The 22410-nt window shown below is 42.2% G+C and overlaps 1 protein-coding gene across 3 annotated transcripts in view; it reads right to left on the bottom strand.

Moving 5' to 3' along the window:
* Positions 1-5027: 5027 nt before the first annotated feature.
* Positions 5028-22410, bottom strand: part of OFD1 (OFD1 centriole and centriolar satellite protein) — a 63613-nt gene continuing 46230 nt past the window's right edge. For all 3 annotated transcript variants that reach the window (XM_082681948.1, XM_082681950.1, XM_082681949.1), the window contains 8 exons: positions 21497-22102; positions 20893-21013; positions 19426-19526; positions 10165-10284; positions 6969-7126; positions 6054-6212; positions 5455-5522; positions 5028-5160 (listed from right to left, as the gene is read on the bottom strand). In XM_082681948.1, coding sequence (XP_082538074.1) covers positions 5118-5160; positions 5455-5522; positions 6054-6212; positions 6969-7126; positions 10165-10284; positions 19426-19526; positions 20893-21013; positions 21497-22102 — 1376 coding nt within the window. In that variant the 3' untranslated portion in view covers positions 5028-5117. The remainder of the gene's footprint in view (positions 5161-5454; positions 5523-6053; positions 6213-6968; positions 7127-10164; positions 10285-19425; positions 19527-20892; positions 21014-21496; positions 22103-22410) is intronic.

The raw sequence follows: 22410 nt of genomic DNA, 5'->3' as shown, positions 1-22410 counted from the left end.
GACAACCTAGCAGAAATGGATAAATTCCTAGAAAAATACAACCTTCCAAGACTGAATCATGAAGAAATAGAAAATTGGGAGATACCAGTTACTAGTAAGGAGACTGAATCAGTAATCAGAAATCTCCCAACAAAAAAAAGATCAGACGGATTCACTGGTGAATTCTACTAAACATTTCAAGAGTTAACTCCAATTCTTCTCAAATTCCTCTAAAAAACAGAAGAGAAGGGAACACTTCCAAACTCATTTTGTAAGTCTAGCATTAACCCAAGACACAAATCAGACGAAGATACTATAAGAAAATTACAGGTCAATACGCTTGATGAACAAAAAAACAAAAATCCTCAACAAAACATTAGCAAACAGAATTCAAGAGGACCTTAAAAAGATCACACACCATGATCAAATGAGATTTAGTCTAGGGATGCAAGGATGGTTCAACATGGGCAGGTCAATCAATGCAAAATACTTCCTTAACAAAATGAAGGATAAAAACAACATGACTATCACATTAGATGACACAATTCCACATCCTTTCATGATAAAAAAAACTCTCGACAAACTGAGTATAGAGGGAATGTGCCACAACATGATAAAAGCTACATATGAGAGACAAGCCCACAGGTGTACCTTCATTCTCAACAGTGAGAAGCTGAAAGCTGTTCCTCTAAGATCAGCAACAAGACAAGGATGTGTACTCTCGCCACTTTATTCAACATAGTACTTGAAGACCTAGCCAAAGCAATTAGGCAATGAATATTAACGATGAAATATCAGAAAGAGAAATTAAGCGAACATACCATTTACAATTCCATTAAAAAGAGTAAAACAAGCTCATGCAGCTCAGTATTAAAAAAACAAACAACCCAATCCAAAAATGGGCAGAAGACCTAAATAGACATTTCTCCAAAGAACACATACAGATGCCCAACATCACTAATTATTAGAGAAATGCAAATCAAAACTACAATGAGGTATCACCTCACACCGGTCAGAATGGCCATCATTAAAATATCTACAAACAATAAATGCTGGAGAGGGTGTGGAGAAAAGGGAACCCTCTTGCACTGTTGGTGGGAATGTAAATTGATACAGCCAGTATGGAGAACAGTATGGAGGTTCCTTAAAATACTAAAAACAGAATTCCCATATGACCCAGCAATCCCACTACTGGGCATATACCCAGAGAAAACCATAATTCAAAAAGACACATGCAACCCCAGTGTTCAGTGCAGCACTATTTACAATAGCCAGGTCATGGAACCAACCTAAATGCCCATGGAAAGACGAATGGATTAAGAGGATGTGGTATATATATATACAATGGAATATTACTCAGCCATAGAAAGGAACGAAATTGGGTCATTTGTAGAGACAGAGATGCACCTAGAGACCGTCATACAGAGTGAAGTAAGTCAGAAAAAGAAAAACAAATTCCGTATATTAACACATATATGTGGAATCTAGAGAAATGGTACAGATGAACCAGTTTGCAAGGCAGAAATAGAGACAAAGATGTAGAGAACAAATGTATGGACCCAAGGGGGGAAAGTGGGGGGGCGGGGGGGTTGTTGGTGGTGGGATGAATTGGGAGATTGGGATTCACATATATACACTAATATGTATAAAACAGATAACTAATAAGAACCTGCTGTATAGTAAATAAATTTAAAAAGAAGAGTAAAACACTTAGAAATAAATTTAACCAAGGAGATCAAAGATCTGTACACTGAAAACTGTAGGACGCTGATGAAAGAAACTGAAGACAATACAAATAAATGGAAAGATATTTCATGCTCATGCACTGGAAGAATATTGTTAAAGTGTCCATTCTCCCCAAAGCAATCTATGGATTTAATGCAATCCCTATGAAAAATCAAAAGGCATTTTTCACAGAAATAGAAAAAACAATGCTAGAGTTAGTAACTGTAAATTACACCACAAAATAAAATGAAACCCCATATAGGTAAAGCAATTTTAAGAAAAAACACAGTTGGAAGCATCATTCTTCCTGACCTCAAGCTATACAACAAAGCTATAGTAATCAAAACAGTGTGCTATTTGCATAAAAACAGACATATAGATCAATGGAACCGAATACAGAGCCCAGAAATAAACCCATGTATATATGGTCAATTGATTTCTAACAAAGGAGCCAAGACTATATAAGAGGGAAAAAATAGCCTCATCAATAAGTGGTGTTGGGAAAATTGTATAGGTGAGTGCAAAAGAATGAAACTTGACCCCATTACACCATACACAAAAATCAACTCCAAATGGATTAAAGACTTGAACGTAAGACCTGAAACCATAGGGGGTAAACATTGGTCTTGATGATGATTTTCTTTATTTTTGCTTTTTGTATCCAATCAAACAAGTGAGACTACATTAATTAAAAAGCTTCTGCACAGCAAAGGAAATAATCAACAAAATGAAAAGGTAATCTACAGAATGGGAGAAAATATTTGCAAACCATGTTTCTGATAAAGGAATAATATCCAAAATATATAAAGAACTCATACAACTCAATAGCAAAAAAAAAACCCAAGCCATTCAATTAAAAAATGGGCAGAGGAACTAAATGGACAATTTCTCCAGAGACAACATACGAGTGGCTAACAGGTACATGAAAAGGTGCTCAACTTAACTAATCATCAGGGCAATGCAAATCCAAACTACAATGAGATATCACCTTGTACATACTTAAATAGCTATCATCAAAAAGATAAGCGATAACAAGTGTTGATGATGTGGAAAAAAGAGGACCCTTGTGCACCGCTGGTAGGAATGTAAATTGGTACAGCCACTATGAAAACACTATGGAGTTTCCTCAAAAAATTAAAAATGGAACTACCATATGATCTAGCAATTCCACTTCTGGGTATTTAAAGGAAATGAAAACACAATCTTGAAGAGATATCTGCATTGCTATGCTCACTGCAGCATTATTCACAATAGCCAAGATAGGAAAGGACCCGAGCGTCCATCAAAGGATGAATGAATAAAGAAAATGTGGTATACATAACCACAGTGGAATATTATTCAACCATCAGAAAAAAGGAAATTCTGCCATTTGCACGAACGTGGCTGGAACTTAAGGGCATTATGTTAAGTGACACAAGGTAGACAAAGACAAGGTCTGTATGATCTCACTTATACGTGGAATCTAAAAAAGCTGAACTCGTAGAAACAGACAAAAATGGTGGTTGCCAAGGGCTGGGGGTGGGGAAGAGGAGATGTTGGTCTAAGAGCACAAACTTGCAGTTGGAAGATGAGTCAGTTCAGGGGATCTAATGTACAGCAGGATGATTATAGTTCATACTGTACTATCTACTTGAAAGTTGCTAAGAGTAGATCTTAAATGTTGTCACCAAGTGGTAATTATGTGGCATGATGCAGGTGTTAGTGCTCTGGTGTTTATCAGTTTGCAATACAAGTATATCAAATCAACATGTTCTATAGCTTAAACTCACACAATGTCATACATCCATTATATCTCAAAGCTGGAAGGGAAAAAGAAAGTTACCTGAGGTGCTGTTGAAAGAGAAGATGCCAAGTTCTTGGTGGCGATGAGGCTCTGTGTATGATGGGCAAAGTGTAATAATGAACGATGCCTGGACAACTAATTTCTTCACATTATTTTCAAAGGTATACTTAAATGAAAAATTCCTTAGAAGCCTAAGGAATAATAAATATCCGCAAATCTCCTTCCCGCTTTGTCATGGAACTTAAAGGCCAAACAAGTTTCACCGGCAACAACAATTGAGCCCAGTCTGTATACATAAAGGGAAAGGAATCCTCTAGGGTTTTACTGAGCAGACAGACCAGCCCAGCCCTGCCTGTGCTAGATGCTGGGTGACCACCTGTTAGCACTGAAAGTCTCACGTCCTGGAAAACCCCTAAGGCCAGGCACCCTCAGAGGAGTTCTGTGTGCACTTTTTGGTGACTATACCGGCAGTGTCATTAAAGAACTTTTCCGAGACACTCCCACGTGCAAGCCAGACGCTGGGCTGAGAGCTGCACGGGTACAAAGATGAAGGGGAGGGCGAGCAAATGAGTCCCCTCTTCCCTTTGTGGAAGTTATGCTGGTGCTGCATTTGATTGCAGTTTCCTAGATTTGGGCGATGTGTGGTTTCTAAAGGTCATTCTGGAGAGGGACATCTGATGGGTGACCCACTGCAAGTCCCAGGATGTCTTCCACCAGACCAGCTCCAGAACAGCCCAGGTCAGAGGCAGTACTGCTCTCGACACCTGGGTATACATCTGGGCTCTGTGACCTGATGGCCATGAGACCTTGGCCAAGTCACTAACCTCACTGTGCCTCGCGTTTCCTGATCTGTAAAATGTGGACACTCACAGTACCTACACTTTGTATGGCTGATACAAGCACTAAATGAGTTAATACCTATAAAGGTTTAAAACTATACCTGGCACACAGCAAGTGCTCGATAAATGTTACCTTCTCTTTTATCACCATTTCAGAAGGGTTTGTGTTGATTCTCAAGAAAAAGATGTCAAAAGTAAAAGACCAGAGGTGATATAATACTATTTCTAGAGCCTAGAATAGAAAAACCCGTGTCTCTATGTTCAGGGACAAATCACAAACAAGAGTGTCAGGGAAGACGGCCTTCTGTTTGACAGCTGGTAGCCCGACTCTGGAGAGGAAGGAACACAGATGAAACTTCCAAAATGCAGGCCTAGAACTTGACCAATAAGGTAAGTTTTCAAGTAGACATAACCTAAGACAAAAATGCAAAACAAAAAATTAGCAGCTCATTTCAGTGTAATGAAGGGCCTAAGAATGAGACATGCTGAAGAGGTGTCCCTTTGTGTTTTTTTTGAACTGTATTTTATTTTTTATACAGCAGTGTCTTATTAGTTATCTATTTTATACATATTAGTATATATATGTCAATCCCAATCTCCCAATTCATCCCCCCGCCCCACAGATGTCACTTATTTTTCATTTATACACTATAGTACCAAACAGAATTATGAAAAAAAAAAATCACACTGGATCACACATGATTTTTTATTGAGCATTTCGTCTTATCACAGAGAAATCATAGGCCTTTAGTTACAGTATCTGAGTAAGCAGCTGCACAGCAAGAACACGGTTACCAAGTGTCATCTGGTTCCTCGTGAGAAAAGCCTGTCAAACTAAATTAGGGAAAGACAAAAAATTTAAAAATTTGTTAAATTCTTGTTAAGTTTATTCAGGGATCTCTGTCATGCTCTCTTTCCTTCCCTGTGGGATTTCTGCCCTTGCTTACGATCTGCATCAGTAGCAATTTCACAGGTTACAAAATGCAATCGATTTTTTTTTTTAAGTCAGTCATTTTGACTGATTCAGTTTCTTAAAGGCAAACTCAGATATCTGAACCTTTCCCTGGCTGACAAAAGCAGCAATATGATAATGGTTTGCACAAGAACACAACGTAGGGGACGCCATACCTTTCATCTTTGTCACTAGATGGCAGTGTGTCCACCTGTGAGTCCTCTATGACCACCTTTTTTGAACTCTGACACAAAGGGGCGGGGAGAAGAATTTTGCAATTAGATGTGGATTCATTTTATTAAACACTTTATGATTTCTCTAAGAACTACTTTTGAAATATATATGTAATTTAAGCGTCTAAAAAAGCAGTGACTTTTAAACTTGACATTTAGCAAGCACATCAGAATAAACTACCTGGAAGGCATTCTCAACACCCATAGTACTTTAGACTTACATCAAATATTACTGTCTTAGGGCTAATGCGTTCAGTATTTGTTCATAGGGCTTTCATTACATTTATTTCTTGTTCTTAAAATAATAGAGACATCCCAACTTTCACAAACTTTGACAAATCAAAATCTCTTCAATCTTTTACCCAAGCAAAAGGGATGACATTTTGTCAGGAGTGTACTGAGGCTCCATGTGAACTCTGGACTATCTATGCTTTTACCTTTGTCCCCAGTGGAGAAGGCAGATCCTAATTCCCCAGGTTTCAAGTAAACCACAGAAGCCCTCGGCACCCGCACCCACAGACGCCCGTCCACAGCATCGGCACCTTATCTGTGGTATCCCGGTCTTGACCCCATTGGAGGATCTTCATGTACTTCTCTAAAGGATTTTCACTACAGACAGATTTAGATTTGTCTTTCGTTTCCTGAATGCTCATTTCGAATTCTTTTTCCATTTCCATCTTCAACGATTCTTCAATTAGCCTCTGAAACAGGTGAGGGCCAAAATAAGAAATATACAATGACATCTTTTAAAACTTCTAAGGGTTGAAAAATGCACAGTAATATAATCCTGATCCTTTAAGTACAACCTGCATGCCAGAGAACTGTTTCTTTTTTTAACTGAAGTCATTGCTACTATCAAAGGGGGATAAAAACCTGTCATCTCAATGAAGGAAAGGATGAATCTGCCTCAACTGTCCTGTGCTGTAGACCACATTAACCAGGAGGCCGAGGACCCCTCACACGGAGGATTAGTTCACATAAGCCTCAGCAGGCAGGCGAAGTGGCCCGAGTCACCCATCTGGGACCAGAACCAGGGCCAGAAGAGCACCAAACGCGGAGGGCAGGGGTGCCCCGGAAGCCACCTCCCTGGGGTTCCTTGAGTCCCAGCTAGCCAACCCTGCGAGTCTCTTCTTTCAACCTCATTTGCAACGAGAAGATCAACAGCAAAACAAGGTCCTCCTCGTTTCCGAGCCTGTTTTCAGGACCAGATGAGGATGCACATGAATGGGGCTGGCCATGCTACCCTGAACCAGGAAAGGCACGAGGCCTGCACGCCCCGCAGCCGTCCTCAGTGCTCTCCAGCAAAGAAGAGGGTCGGAGGCCACCAGTGGCTTGTTCACTTATCTGCCGCTCCTAGGACTTCAGGACACACGAAGGACTCGCCCTCCCAAGAGCAGGGCACTTACTGCAGGGGGCCACGAAGCGGCTAGGACAGAGAACTCACTGCGCATCCTCACCCTTTCCTGATCCAGCTTTTCTACTTCTTGCCGTTCCCTTTCCAGAGCTTCTTGCCACCTGCTCTGCCTCTGCTCTTCTCCCTGACTTCGTTCCTTTGCTTGTTGTTCCCATATTGTTTCTTCTTCCTCCTGTTCTCCAAGTGGTTTCTGATCTACACCTAACGAGACAGAAAATAAAGAATCAACAGCTTCCAGCAGCAGACTTTTCAAACAAACTTGGGATCGGCTTTGGCAGGGGCCTTGCCAAGCCCCAGGGAGACCGCGTGATTCTCGGCCGCCTCTGTGCACCTACTTTGAGCAACTGCTCCCCACTCACGGCCTTCGAGGCTCCAGACCCACTCCCGGGAGCGAGCGCCGCCCACCTCTCACCTCACTGAGATGAGCCCAGGTCATCCTCAGCACCACGACATCCACTGTCCTCCCCTCCGCCCCCATCTCCTCCTTCCTCCATCCTTGCCAAGGCAAGCCCTGCATTTCTGCCTCTGCATTGGTTTCCAAGCCCGCCCCATCCTTAGGATTCTGATGCACACACATTTGTCCCCATTTACTTCCACAGCACTTTTGTCACTCCCCACCCGCCACCCACTCCCTCAGAGGCACTCGAGTCTCCTGAGCCCGGAGCACGACAAAACCACCACCCTCCCCGCTTCCCCGCTCGGGCCACCTTGCCGTCACCCCACTTCCTCCGGGCTGATCCCTCCCCGGGGTTTTGGTTAGCACCTCCGTCCTGGTCATCCCCACACATTCTCTCTCATCCTGATCTCTCTCCCAGGCCTCACATCCGTGCTGTCAGCGGGGCAGTTCCCTGCCAGTTGCATTCCTGTCCCTTTCACTGCGCTCTTCCTACGCTCTGCCCAGCAAGCCACCAGGGCTTATGGCTTCTGCCTCCGGCTCCCACTGCTGTGGTGAGGGTCCTTACCACCAGCTCCTGCACAGCTCCACTACCGGAGTCTACGCTCTCCCCAACACCAGTCGCTCGGCCTTCAAACAACCCCGCTTCGTTAGCACCAGTCACTCCCTGAAGGCCAGGATTTGCTGTGTGTCGTCTCTGCTCTGGCAGGGTCCACACCCACGGCAGCCTAGGCCCCGACACCCTGCCTTTTTCTTTCTGCACTGACTTCCTCCCCATCACCACCACTCCTGCACCTGAAACACCCTATCCCTGCGCCAGCACACTCACCAATCCCCGACTCCAGCTGCTCTTGCCTGCTCCCACCCTTGCGTCCGCGGGCTCCCCGACCCGACACGCTCCCTCCCCCGCCACCCCTCCCACAAAACCCTACCTACCCCGCGAGCCCCAATCCAAGCGCACCTATGTGTCCCCACAGGGACAGGGAGCCTCTCCAGCGCCATATTCACACGGTATTTCGTGCCTGCCTTGCCCCAAACCCTGTGTATCTTTTTACTACTTCTATTCCTTCCAGGCGAGGCCCATGCTTTAATTATGTGTTGACTCCCTATAGCCCACAGCACAAGTCCCTGTGCCTCACAGGTTTAATTAAATTCCAATCCTGCTGATGATTATGCTGACCTTTCTCCACCAGCTCCAGTCTACAACCTCATTTCTTCCCCCCTAAACAATGCTGAGAAACAGACAAACTCGTAGATTCACACCAGAGGACTTTGAACCTCTTTGCCATGCCCTGTTCTACATCACCAACAGAACTGAGCTAGCTTTCCTAATAGGAGAGAGGTAACAGCCTTCTCTGTCCCTTGATCCTGGCCATGAACTTGAACACCAGAGGCGGCAGCTGGTCATTTCCACAGGCAGAAATGCAACCTTCTGCCTCCTTGCTGGGGGAGAAGGGTCACTCCCAAATGGTGTCGCTTTCTCACATGGAACAGGGACCTCAGATAGGAATGCTGTTTGGTGCCAATTTAAAAAGTTAAAGAAGGAAGAAAAAAGGGCTCCTTCTTTGCCGTGGGGTATACTTTGTGGCTGCAGAGTGGCATACAAAAACCTCTTGGACAAAAACCTCTTTGGATTAAGAGTTTAAAAAAAAAAAAAAAAGAAGCTTTTCCACTGGGCACCTCAAAGATACCAAATTTCAGCCTTTTCATTTCTCTTTGGGCCCAGATGCAGAGGTCACATGAACAGCAGAGAATTTCTCAATGATCAAAATGCGGCCACACTACTTAATAATCATTTAAAAAGCCATTATTATAATCTCCATTCCATCTCAGAGGCAGAACACCTATCTACTCAGTTGGTTTTCCTTATTCTATTATTATTTTTTTTTTTTTGCGGTACGTGGGCCTCTCACTGCTGTGGCCTCTCGCGTTGCGGAGCATAGGCTCGGGACGCGCAGGCTCAGCGGCCATGGCTCATGGGCCCAGCCGCTCTGCGGCATGTGGGATCTTCGCGGACCGGGGCACGAATCCGTGTCCCCTGCATCGGCAGGCGGACTCTCAACCACTGTGCCACCAGGGAAGCCCTATTCTATTATTTTTATTCCCATCTCTGCCAGACGGCTGCCCATCAGGTCCGCTCTCAGGTGGCCACCATCCCTACTCAGTACCCATCCGACTGGAGGTCCTTGGTGATGGCTTGCTGACCATCCCACCCTTTCACTAGAAGCTCTGTGAAGCAGGGACTTGGGCTGGTTCACTGCTGAATTCCCAGCCTCCATGAAAGTGCCCAGCACAGAAAAAGCTCTTGATCAAGCTGCCCTGAAAGAGTGCTTTCCAGAATGATTTACGTGGGAATCAGCAAAATCAACCCTCTCAAAAAACTCTTGCTTCTGTCAGCAACTCACATATTCCTGAGTACTGTGACTTCAAACAAACTGCTTACAAGAGGCTTTACGTAGGTTTGGGGGATGATGTTCTCGGAATTTGCAAACGACTAGTAGGTGGTTTTACTTGAGGAATTGCCAGTATAAGGCTTCAGCACTTTGCTCCAAGGAGAAAAGGACCTGGCTATTGGCCAAGCCCCGAACCAAAGCTCCCATCTCCCCCTCCACAGGCTGCTAAGGGAAGGGGGGAGTCTGGAGAAGGGAGAGGGAGAGACAAAGTGGGCCAGACAAGTTAAGTCTGATGATCACTTTTCCTCCAATATCATCAGCTTTTCTGAAGACTGAAATATAAAGGGTTAACTTTCCTAATTTTTTAAGGCATGAAGGAAGCAAAGAGACAGAAAGAAAAATAATATTAATTATTATTATTAACATATCTCATTAGTTAAAGAAAAACTTACTTGGGTACTGATAAGAGACACGTCTGGCAGGCACAGTGGCTGCAGCACCGTCCACATGAGGCACGTTGCCAGCAGGATGGAGGCCGTCCATCTCAAACTGCCTTGGTACGTTCCCTGCATCTACATGAGGTGCAAACGAGTCCCCCATGAGTCCTTCACAGCAGCAGCAAGAGAAGGGAGGGTGGGGATAACTCCTTGCTGAGCATTTAAGTTTCAGACAAAGCAACTGGGCCAGCTCTTTCCTTACAGGATTCTAGGAAGTCAGCCTAGCCACTTGCCAATGTATCTGTTTCTCAAAGCATTCTTAGGAGATTCATTTACAAATTCAATTTGTTACCCAGTAGGAAAATCAATCCAGTGACAGAAGAATTCACCTGGCTTGGCAGATAATCATTTGAATTCTATTTAAATATCAATGATTTAACAAAGTTAATGAAGTTGGTTACAAAGATTTGGTAAAACATACTAAGCCCTTTCGTTTACCTATTCAAAATACTATACACTCGGACTTGAGGATGAAGCTCACAAGGCAAACAATAGGTTAATATACAAATATAAAGACTTCCTGGGGGATTGGATCAAGATGGTGGAGGAGTAGGACATGGAGCTCACCTTCTCCCACAAATACATCAAAAATACATCTACACGTGGAACGATTCTCACAAAACATCGACTGAACACTGGCAGAGAACCTCAGACTTCCAAAAGGGTGAGGAAAACGCCAGGTGAGTGGGTAGGATAAAAGAAAAAAGAAAAAAAAAAAGAGAGAAAGGAATCGGGACAAAACCTGCGCCCGTGGGAAGGAACTGCAAAAAAGGAAAGGTTTCCGCACCCTGGCAAGTCCCCTCACTGGTGGGGAAACAGAGACCTGCACAGATGGCTGGTGCTGCCACCCGGCACCCCTCAGCCTGCTGGGGTGGTTGGGGGCTAGGTGCTGAGGCTCAGGCTTCAGAGGTCAGAACCGGGGAGATAGCCTGAGGGCGCTCGGGTGTGGTGTGTCATAACTGGGGGAGTATGGGAAGAAGCCTGGGACGGCCAGATAGGCAAGGCGCCGTTGTTGGGGGACGCGCAAGGAAAGGAGCGGGACCACCATAGGAGCTTCTCCATGCGCACTCTCAGGTGGCAGGGCACCACTTACACAAGCTCTGGGGGCAGGTGCAACCACTGCCACTGCTGAGGATCCCACAACCGGGCACCAATCACTGCCCCTGCCCTCCTGGGAGGATGTTTTGGCCGCACACCTGCACAGCCCCTATCACAGGGATAACAACCAGCACACACTGAGGAAAGAGACGGTAAACATCCAAACCAAAAACGGCCCTCACGCAAAAAGAATACTAAACTCACACAAGCTATGCAGGGAAGCTTTTGCATATAAATAGCGCTCCAAGACCACAGTAGATAACTGTTTCTCCTAAATTCACAGAGTAAGAGAAATATAAGTAAAATACAGAAGCAGAGGAACCACTCCCAGGTAAAAGACCAAGAGAATTCCCCTGAAGGAACAAACGGTGAAACACACCTCTTCAGTCTAACAGACACTGAGTTAAAAAAAAAAAAGAAAGAAAAGAAACTACTGAAGGAATTAAGGAAGGCTATCAACAGAAATGTGGATAACTATAAAAAGGAACTAGAAACTATAAGGAGGAGCTAAGAAAAATTAGAAAATTCATTTGCCAATACTAAAGGGGAGCTAAAGGCAATGAATACCAGAATGAATAATGAAGAAACAATAAGTGACCTGGAAGACAGAATAATGGAAATTACACAATCAAAACAGCAGACAGAAAACCAAATGAAAAAACAAAGCAATGTAAGAGACCAATGGGATAATATAAAGCAGGTCAATCTACCCACAATGGGGATTCCAGAAGGAGAAGAAAGAAAAAAGGGGATAAAAAATGTATTTGAAGAAACTATGGCTGAAAACTTGCCAAGCCTAAAGAAACAGATATCTAGATAAGGAAGCACAGAGAGTTCCAAATAAGGTAAACGCAAAGTAGACCTATACCAAGACATATTATAATAAACATGGCAAAAGTTAAAGAGAGAATTCTAAAGGCAGCAAAAGAAAAACAAAGATTAAAAGATTAATTAAAAGATTAAAAGATAATTAAGATTAAAAAAAACTTAAAACAAAGATTAATTAAAAGGGAACCCTCCCATAAGGCTATCAGCTAATTTTTCTAAAGAAATGCTGCAGGCCAGAAGTGAGTGGCAAAATATATTCAAAGTCTTGAAATGGGAAAATCTGTAACCTAGAATACTCTACCCAGCAAGATTATCATTTAGAAGAGGAGGAGAAATAAAGAATTTCTCAGACAAGCAAAAACAAAAAGAAAACAGCAATACTAAACCTATCTGAAAAGAAATATTGAAAGGTCTTCTCTAAATAGAAAAGAAACAAAAAGATACAGGAAGGACGAAATCACTATTGGAAAGTAAATCACTTAAATTAGCCAGTATATATAGATCAAAAAGAAAAAATCAAAAACCAATTTGTGAAAGCGACAATAAAACAAGGAACAGCAAAAGGATAAACATGAAGACGTAAAAAAAAAAGGACATCAAAACCATAAAAGGTGGGGAAGGAAAGTAAGAAAATGTAGACTTTTTTAAGAATGTGTTTGGGCCTATATGACTATCAGTCTAAAACAAGCAGATACAGGAAGGGGTTCACATACTTGAAAAACAGGGCAACTGCAAGTCAAAAACATACAATAGATTCACAAAAACCAGAAAGAAAACACAAGCATAAAGGGAAATCCTCAAACCACAAAAGGAACAAAGAAGAAACATAGAATCAACTGGAAAACAAGATTTAAAATGGCAATAAATACATATGTATCAATAAGTACCTTAAATGTCAATGGACTGAACGCTCCAATAAAAATACACAGGACTTCCCTGGTGGCGCAGTGGTTAAGACTCCGTGCTCCCAATGCAGGGGGCTCAGGTTCAATCCCTGGTCAGGGAACTAGATCCCACAGGCATGCTGCAACTAAGAAGCCCACCTGCCGCAACTAAGGAGCCAATGTGCTGCAACTAAGACCCAGCACTACCAAATAAATTAATTAATTAAAAAAAACAACCACAGTGGCAGACTGGATTAAAAAACAAGAGCCTACAATATGCTGCCTACAAGAGACCCACCTTAGCGCAAAGGACACACATAGATGGAGAGTGAGGGGATGGAAAAAGATATCATGCAAACGGAAATGACAAGAATGCAGCAGTTGCAATACTCATAACAGACAAAATAGACTTTAAAACAAAGATCATAAAGAAACATAAAGAAGGACACTATATAATGGTAAAAGGATCAATACAAGAAGAGGCTTTTACACGCATCAACATATATGCACGTAATATAGGAGGCACCCAAATACATAAAACAAATACTAACAGACATAAAGGGAGAAACTGATGGGAATACAATAGTAGTAGGAGATTTTAACACACACTAACATCAATGGACAGATCTTCTGGACAAGATCAATAAGGCAACAGAGGTCCTAAATGATACAGTAGAGAGGTTAGAATTGATATTTTCAGGACATTATATCCAAGAAAAAGAACAGAATATGCATTCTTTTCAAGTGCACATGGACCATTCTCTAAGACTGACCACATACTAGGGCACAAAACTAACCTCAACAAATTTAAGCATACAGAAATTATTTCAAGCATATTTCTTCTCTGACCACAACAGCATGAAACCAGAAATCAAGCACAGAAAAAGAAATGAGAAAAAAACGATTACACAGAGACTAAACAACATGTTACTAAAAAACCAATGGGTCAATGAGGAATTCAAAAAGAAAATTAGGGACTTGCCTGGTGGTCAAGTGGTTAAGACTCTGCATGCCCAATGCAGGGGGCCTGGGTTCGATCCCTGGTCAGGGAACTAGATCCCGTGTGCCGCAACTAAAGATCCCACATGCTGCAACGAAGATCCCACACATGGTGACAAAGATGCCACGTGCCACAACCAAGACTTGGCACAACCAAATAAATTAATAAACAAATATTTTTTTAAAAAAAGAAAAATTAAAAATACCTTGAGACCAATGGCAATGAAAACACAACCATACAAAATCTATGGGACACAGCAAAAGCAGTTCTTAGAGGGAAGTGCATAGCGATACAGGCTTTCCTCAAAACAAACAAACAAACAAAATCTCAAATAACCTAATATGCCACCTCAAAGAATTAGAAAAAGAACAAACAAAACTGAAAGTCAGCGGAAGGAAGGAAATAATAAAGATCAGGGAGGAAATGAATAAAATAGAGATTTAAAAAACAATAGAAAAAAATCAGTAAAAACAAGAGCTGGTGCTTTGAAAGGGTAAACAAAATGAACAAACCTCTGGCCAGGCTCACCAAGAAGAGAAGAGAGACAATCCAAATAAACAAAATAAAAAAATGAAAAAGGAGAAATCTCAACTGATACTTCAGAAATACAAAAAACCGTAAGACAATACTATGAACAATTATATGCCACCAAATTCAACAATGTAGAAGAAACGGACAACTTTCTAGAAACATGCAGCCCACCAAAATGGAATCAAGAAGCAATAAATAATTTGAACAGACCGATCACTAGAAGTGAAATAGAATCCATAGTCAAAAAACTTCCTACAAACAGAAGTCCAGGACCAGATGGCTTCACACCCAAATTCTACCAAACATACAAAGATGAACTTACACTGATTCTTCTCAAACTCTTCCAAAAACTTGAGGAGGGAACACTCCCAGACATTCTATGAAGCCACCATCACCCTGACACCAGGGACAAACCAGACAAACACACCACCAAGAAGGAAAATTACAGGCCAATATCTTTGATGCATGCAGATGCAAAAATCCTCAACAAACTATTAGCAAACCAAACCCAACAACACATAAAAAAGATCATACACCACGACCAAGTGGGATTCATCCCAACTTCACAAGGATGGTTCAACATATGCAAATCAATCAATGTGATACACCACATCAACAAAAGAAAAGACAAAAACCACATGGTCATCTCAATAGATGCAGAAAAAGCATCTGACAAAATTCAACATCCATTCATGATAAAAACTCTCACCAAAGTGGGTATAGAGGGAGCATCTCTCAACATAATAAAAGCTATCTATGACAAACCCACAGCCAATGTAATACCCAATGTAACACCCAAAAGCTGAAAGCCTTTCTGCTAAAATCTAGAACTCAAGGATGCCCACTCTCACCTCTTCTATTCAACATAGTACTGAAAGTCCTAGCCACAGCAATCAGACAAGACAAAGAAATAAAAGATATCCAAATTGGAAGGGAAGAGGTAAAATGGTCACTATATGCAGATGACATGACACTATATTCAATATATAGAACACCCTAAGGACTCCACACAAAAACTACTAGATCTAATAAATGAATTCAGCTAAGTAGCAGGAAACAAGATTAACATTTGGAAATCTGTTGCCTTTCTTTACACTAACAATGAAATAACAGAACGGGAATGTAAAAAAACAATACCTTTTAAAATAGCACCAGAACCCAAAAAACAAAAAAACCGAGGAATAAACATGACCAAGGAAGTGAAAGACTTATACACTGAGAACTATAAAACATAAATAAGGAAATTAAAGAGGATTCAAAGAAATAGGAAGATATCCCATGCTCTTGGATTGGAACAATGTTGTTAAAATGGCCATATTACCCAAAGCAACCTACAGCTTTAATGTGATCCCTATCAAATGACCCATGACATTTTTCACAGAACTAGAACAAATAATTCTAAAATTTACATTGAACCATAAAAGACCCAGAATTGCCAAAGCAATCCTGAGGCAAAAAAACAAGGCAGGAGGCATTTCCCTCCGAGACTTCAGACAGTACTACAAAGCTACAGTAATCAAAACAGCATAGTACTGGCACAAAAATAGACATATGGATCAATGAAACGGAACAGAGCCCAGAAACAAACCCATACACTTACGGTCAATCTTCGACAAAGAAGGAAAGAATATACAATGGGAAAAAGACGGTCTCTTCAGCAAGTGGTGTTGGGAAAGTTGGACAGCTGCATGTAAATTAATGAATTTAGAACACACCATCTCACCATACACAAAAATAAACTCAAAATGGGTTAAAGATTTAAACATAAGACATGACACCATAAAAATCCTAGGAAAAATCCTAGGGAAAACATTTTCTGACATAAATTGTAACAATGTTTTTTAGGTCAGTCTCCCAAGGCAATAGAAATAAAAACAAAAATAAACAAATGAGACCTAATCAAACTTTTAAGCTTTTGCACATCAAAGGAAACCATAAACAAGATGAAAAGACAACCCTCAGAATGGGAGAAAATATTTGCAAGTGATGCGACTAACAAGGGCTTAATCTCCAAAATATACAAACAGCTCCTACAACTCGACAACAAAAGAACAAACAACACAATCAAAAAATGGGCTGAAGACTTTAATGGACATTTCTCCAAGGAAGACATACAGATGGCCAGTAAAGAAAAGATGCTCTAGATGCAAAGATTCTTAACAAAACTTTAGCAAATTGAATGTGACAATATATAAAAAGGGTACAGTGTTGGGAAAAGAGCCAGGAAGCCTGGGTGCCTAAACTGAATGAGCCGGGAAAGTGAGCTGAAATCTGAGAAGTAAAGGGAACTAGATCAAGAGGGCCAGAGTGCATGTTCCAGATCACCTGACTTAATTGGTTTTATTTATTTATTTATTTTGGCCACAGCATGTGGGATCTTAGTTCCCCAACCAGGGATGGAACCTGTGCCCCCTGCATTGGAAGCACAGACTCTTAACCACTGGACTGCCAGGGAAGTCCCATGACTTAATTGGTTTTAATGGCCCTGAACTGAATGGGTAATACTAATGGTGATAATTTGAGACCCCTTTATAAGCAAAAAGGGAAGATGTGCGGGGACAGTGAATACCACAGAGAGAAATGGTAACCTCAGCATAAGGACCTGGACTTTTAATCTGAGTGGGATACTTGAGAAGCCAGTATAGGGTTTTGAGAAGAGGAGTGATATATCATTATTTGACTGTGTTTTAACACTCTATTTTGTTGAGAACATATTTTAGTAGAGTAAGGACAGAATCAGGTAGACCAAATAATATGTAAATCAAAGTATTCTGTAAATTATAAGTTAAATATTAATGAATCACATATTGGGATAATTTATTAAAAAAAGAAAAGATGCTCAACATCACTAATTATCAGAGAAATGCAAATCAAAACTACAATGAGGTACCATCTCACACCACTCAGAATGGCCATCGTTAAAAAGTCTACAAATAATAAATGCTGGAGATGGTGTGGAGAAAAGAGAACTCTCCTACACTGTTGGTGGGAATGTAAGTTGTTGCAGCCACTATGGAAAACAGTATAGCAGTTCCTTAGAAAACTAAACATAGAATTATCATATGGTCCAGCAATCCCACTCCTGGGCATATACCCAGACAAAACTCGAATCGAGAAAGATATATGCACCCCTATGTTCATAGCAGCACTATTCACAATAGCCAAGACAAGGAAACAACCTAAATGTCCATCGCCAGATGAATGGATAAAGAAGATGTGGTGCATATATACAATGGAATACCACTCAGCCATAACAAGGAACAAAATGATGCCATCTGCATCAACACAGACGGATCTAGAGATTATCATACTAAGTACGTCAGAAAGAGAAAGACAAAGTCCATATGATATCACTTGAATGGGGAATCTAAAATATGGCACAAAGGAACCTATCTATGAAACAGGAACAGACTCACAGACATAGAGAACAGACTTGTGGTTGCCAAGGGGGAAGGGGGGAGGGAGAGGGATGGACTAGAAGTCTGGGGTTAGTAGATGCAAACTATTACATTTAGAATGAATAAACAACAAGGTCCTACTGTAGAGTACAGGAAACTATATCCAATCTCCTGGGATAAACCATAATGGAAAAGAATATTAAAAAAATGTATATATGCATATAATTGAGTCACTTTGCTGTACAGCAGAAATTAGCTCCACATTGTAAATCAACTATACTCCAATAAGAAAAAAAAAGACTTCCCGATATAACACAGGGAAGAGAGCCAATACTCCATAATAACTATAAACGGAGTATAACCTCTAAAAATTCTGAGCCACTATATTGTACATAGTAACTTCTATAATATTGTACATCAACTGTACTTCAATAAAAAAAGAATGCTACATAAACTAGTTACTATAGTATGTAATCTTAGGATTGATTTTTCTCACTAAGCTAATTCCGTGCAGATCCATGCAAACTGTTGCATGTATCAACAGTCTGTTTCACTAATTGCTGAGTGGTAGTTCACCGTATAGATTTGCCATCATCTGTTTAACCATTCACTAATTGAAGGATACCTGGGTTGTTTCAAGTTTCTGGCTATCATGAACAAAGCTTCTATAACCAAAAAAAAAACCAAGACTTGCCAAGACGGAAAGAACCTCAGAGCTGGTTGACTCTACATCCTTATTTTAGACTGTTCTACCTCGGAGCCTCCTGCTTCAGTATAAGGCAGGGCCAAAGTCAGGACACCAGTTTCTAGACTCTTAAGCTAATTTTTTTTTTTTTTTTTTTGCGGTATGCGGGCCTCTCACTGTTGTGGCCTCTCCCGTTGCGGAGCACAGGCTCCGGACGCGCAGGCTCAGCGGCCATGGCTCACGGGCCCAGCCGCTCCGTGGCATGTGGGATCTTCCCGGACTGGGGCAGAACCTGTGTCCCCTGCATTGGCAGGCGGACTCTCAACCACTGCGCCACCAGGGAAGCCCTTAAGCTAATACTCTTTTACCTCCATTCTCTAACTAAGAAAGGGTTTTCTCAATCTGAGGCAATTGATGGAATCAGTATAATTCAAAAAAAAAAAATAACAACAACTTTTTCACATTCCATAAAAGAGGAAAAAAAAGCAAATTTTAAGAAGTCACTTATTTTAAACCTGAGGCAATCCTAAACTTCATAAATTAAGGATTCACTTATGGGCTTAGCTCCGACTTTGCAATTAGTTATCCTGAAATTTTTAAAAAATGGAACTCAGAACCTGAAAATCTTTCTGATACAAAAACGAGGCACTGTATCTGTATGTGTGGTTTTATCATAAAATGAGTGTCCTAATTTGTAACTGCTTTATTTTTTATAACAATGGGTATGTTTTGCCAAAACTAAACTTTCTACATTTTGAACTTATAAAAACAAGTATTAATATTTAAACTTACATTCAAAAGACGGTTCAAATTCCTCATGATCCTTAAAAGCTAGCTTGTCCAGATTTGAAAATTCACTTTTGTCTTGAAGTTCTGTTTCTCTTTGATAAAGACTGGATGGGAAGAATAAAATTCAAGAATGTGAAGCTTTAATAATATAAGACACAAGAGCACAGGGTGATGAAAAAGCCTTTTGTGACTCAAGAAAATGCTTTAGATAATTAATTTTTCGTGCACTCATAGAGAATAAGAGCTATGGTGCACTGGGCGCTCTCCACGCACCAGGCATCATTCCAAACAGTTAATATACTTTAACTCAGCCACTCCTCCAGACCACCTCATGCTGTGAGGTAGGTACTACCACTGTTAACAAAGAATAACGTTGCACTCTCAAGGCTGTTCCTAGAAGGAATTTTTTTTTTTAAAAAGAACTACAAAAAATTTTTGACAAGTTTTTGAAAAACTGTGCACACCTTTAGCATGAGCCAGCTAAAGATGCAACACACCACAGTGCCCTACCTCGGCCCATGTGTGTCCTGCCTCTCCTCTTGGCTTTAGCACAGAAGGAGTGATATAAAAAATATTACATACTTGAGGACCAGGACAGGCACATGTGGCAGTTTTCAACTCTGTACAGTAGAACTGCATCAACACATAGATGCCTAGGCCTGAGCCCAGAACAAAGGAGTCAGAATCTCCTGCCATGGGGACTGGGCACAGGCAGGAGTCCCCCATGTGACTCGAATCCCAGCCTGCCCCTCCCTCCCCCGAGCTTCTCAACACACCCACCGCATCCTGCTTCAGCCATCATATCCTAGGACCCACTACCACTTTCGAATTTATTTCAATGATTTACAAAGTGGAAACTTATTTGCTTATATTTAAATGCCTAAATATCTGTGACTTTTTAATGATGTATGAAACTATTTTAAGTTTACACTGAATTTATTTGCTTTTGCAGAGTCTGTACATCTGTTTTATCTTTATAAACCAAGTCTATTCGTGGAACTATGCAAATGCTTATTAATACCATAGTACATATTCTTCTTTTTTTTTCTTGCGGTACACGGGCCTCTCACTGTTTTGGCCCCTCCCGTTGCGGAGCACAGGCTCCGGACGCGCAGGCTCAGCGGCCATGGCTCCACGGCATGTGGGCTCTTCCCGGACCGGGGCACGAACCCACGTCCCTTGCATCGGCAGGCAGACTCTCAACCACTGTGCCACCAGGGAAGCCCATCCATAGTATATATTTTATACATCAAGTTTAGCAAACGAGTAAAAATTACTCATTTGCTAAAAGGAGTCTTTTTCCCCCCAAGTAATGCAGATGATTCCCAAAGATCACACATCTCACAATCTGACTGCAAATTCTATACTGCCACGTAGTCTTTAATATCACCTAAAAGACCAAACACGCCATGACGGAGATCATAGGCAGCAACCAGCCTTGGCAGAGACTGGGCAGAAGGCGGTACATACCCGGGCTTCTGCTCCGCAGGGCTGGAGAGTGAGTGCACAGAGAGGCTGTACCTGGACTCGGCAGGTGAAGGCTGTGGCGTTCTGTCGGGACAGGGGACAGTGGCCGGGGACTGGCCCAGACCTACAAGGCAGGAGGAACCAGGGTGAGCATGTTACAGATTGTGGGGAGAAGACAGCAGTGTGGTTTCTAAAGAATTCTATTACTTTGAAAATGAATTCTATCATCCTTGCAAACAGTGGAGTTGTGTAAATGATCCACAGAACTGACAATTCAGGCACCTGAATGAAACTGCAGCGGTAACAAGAAAACACATGAAAGTAACCGGCAGCCAAGGCAAAGCCAGTGCCAGTCTCTGAGCACCTTTCCGTGCCGAGCAATACGCTGGCACTTGACGCTCTGTCCCACGGCCTCCCACAACAACTGCGGCTCGGGGCAGACGCCATGGTTCCCCAGGAGCCCGCGGTTCAAAGGCAGGGCTCTCCTGGGCCCGGCTCCCACGACCTGCTGCTGCGCTGGCTGCGCTCCTGCGGTCCTCATCCTGGGCCGATGAGGACCAACCCACCCACATCCAGAGCATCCCCAACCCCTGTGGCAGTAGCTTACCTTCCAGGTACATCTCACTATCAAGGCTTCTCCTTGCTTTGGGGACGGGAGTGGAGGAGAGGCGTCTGGAGGCCGTATCCTTGTGTGACCTTGAGGCTGTGCTGCCTGGCACGTCAGATACCTCACTCTCATCCCCTCTATGCGCATTCAACAGAGGCTGCTGAGAGGCAACTCTGTTCTCTGCAAACACACACCTCTCAGGAGCACCTGCAGGGACGTTCTTGAGAGCTCTCAGCAGGTGCAGGGTGGGCAGGCTCCTGTTTGCCGATGGGCTCTTGGCGGGGCACCGACTGACCCTTCGATGGTAGTTTTGGAAAGCTTTTTCCAAGCGCTCGGCCTCTTGCTCCAGCTCTCTCACCCTTGCCATGGTATTGGCTACAAACTCAAGGTCGGAATCGGGGGAACTACTCTCCGTGCTGGCATTTGGGTAACTGGGGATCTGTGGTATAACTGGGCCCGCCATCAGTTCATCTTGTCTCAGAGGATTTTTCAAGAAATCCCCGCTTATGTCGTCATCACAAGGTCCCTCCTTGCCACTCATTAACCCACTGATGGAGTGATGTAACAAAGACTGCTTCGTGTTGCGGTACAGTTCATTCTCCAGAGCTACGGGTTACAAACAGACAGACAGTGTGAGACAGGAAGGGAAAAGGTGGAGAATCAAATTAAAATTTACTGAGAATTTCTTTTCTGAAAAATCAAAGTAATAAGGGCAAACTGGCACATTAAACAGTTTGTGGAGGGAGCAATCAAGATGGCGGAAGAGCAGGACATGGAGCTCACCTCCTCCCATAAATACATCAAAAATATATCTACATGTGTAATGATTCTCACAGAATATCTACGGAACGCTAGCAGAAGACCTCAGACATCTGAAAGAGCAAGAAAATCTCCATGCAACCAGGTAGGACAAA

Source organism: Grampus griseus (genome assembly GCF_964374135.1).
Source record: "Grampus griseus genome assembly, chromosome: X".
NCBI classification, from domain to species: domain Eukaryota; kingdom Metazoa; phylum Chordata; class Mammalia; order Artiodactyla; family Delphinidae; genus Grampus; species Grampus griseus.
This window is presented reverse-complemented; position numbering and strand designations above follow the sequence as displayed.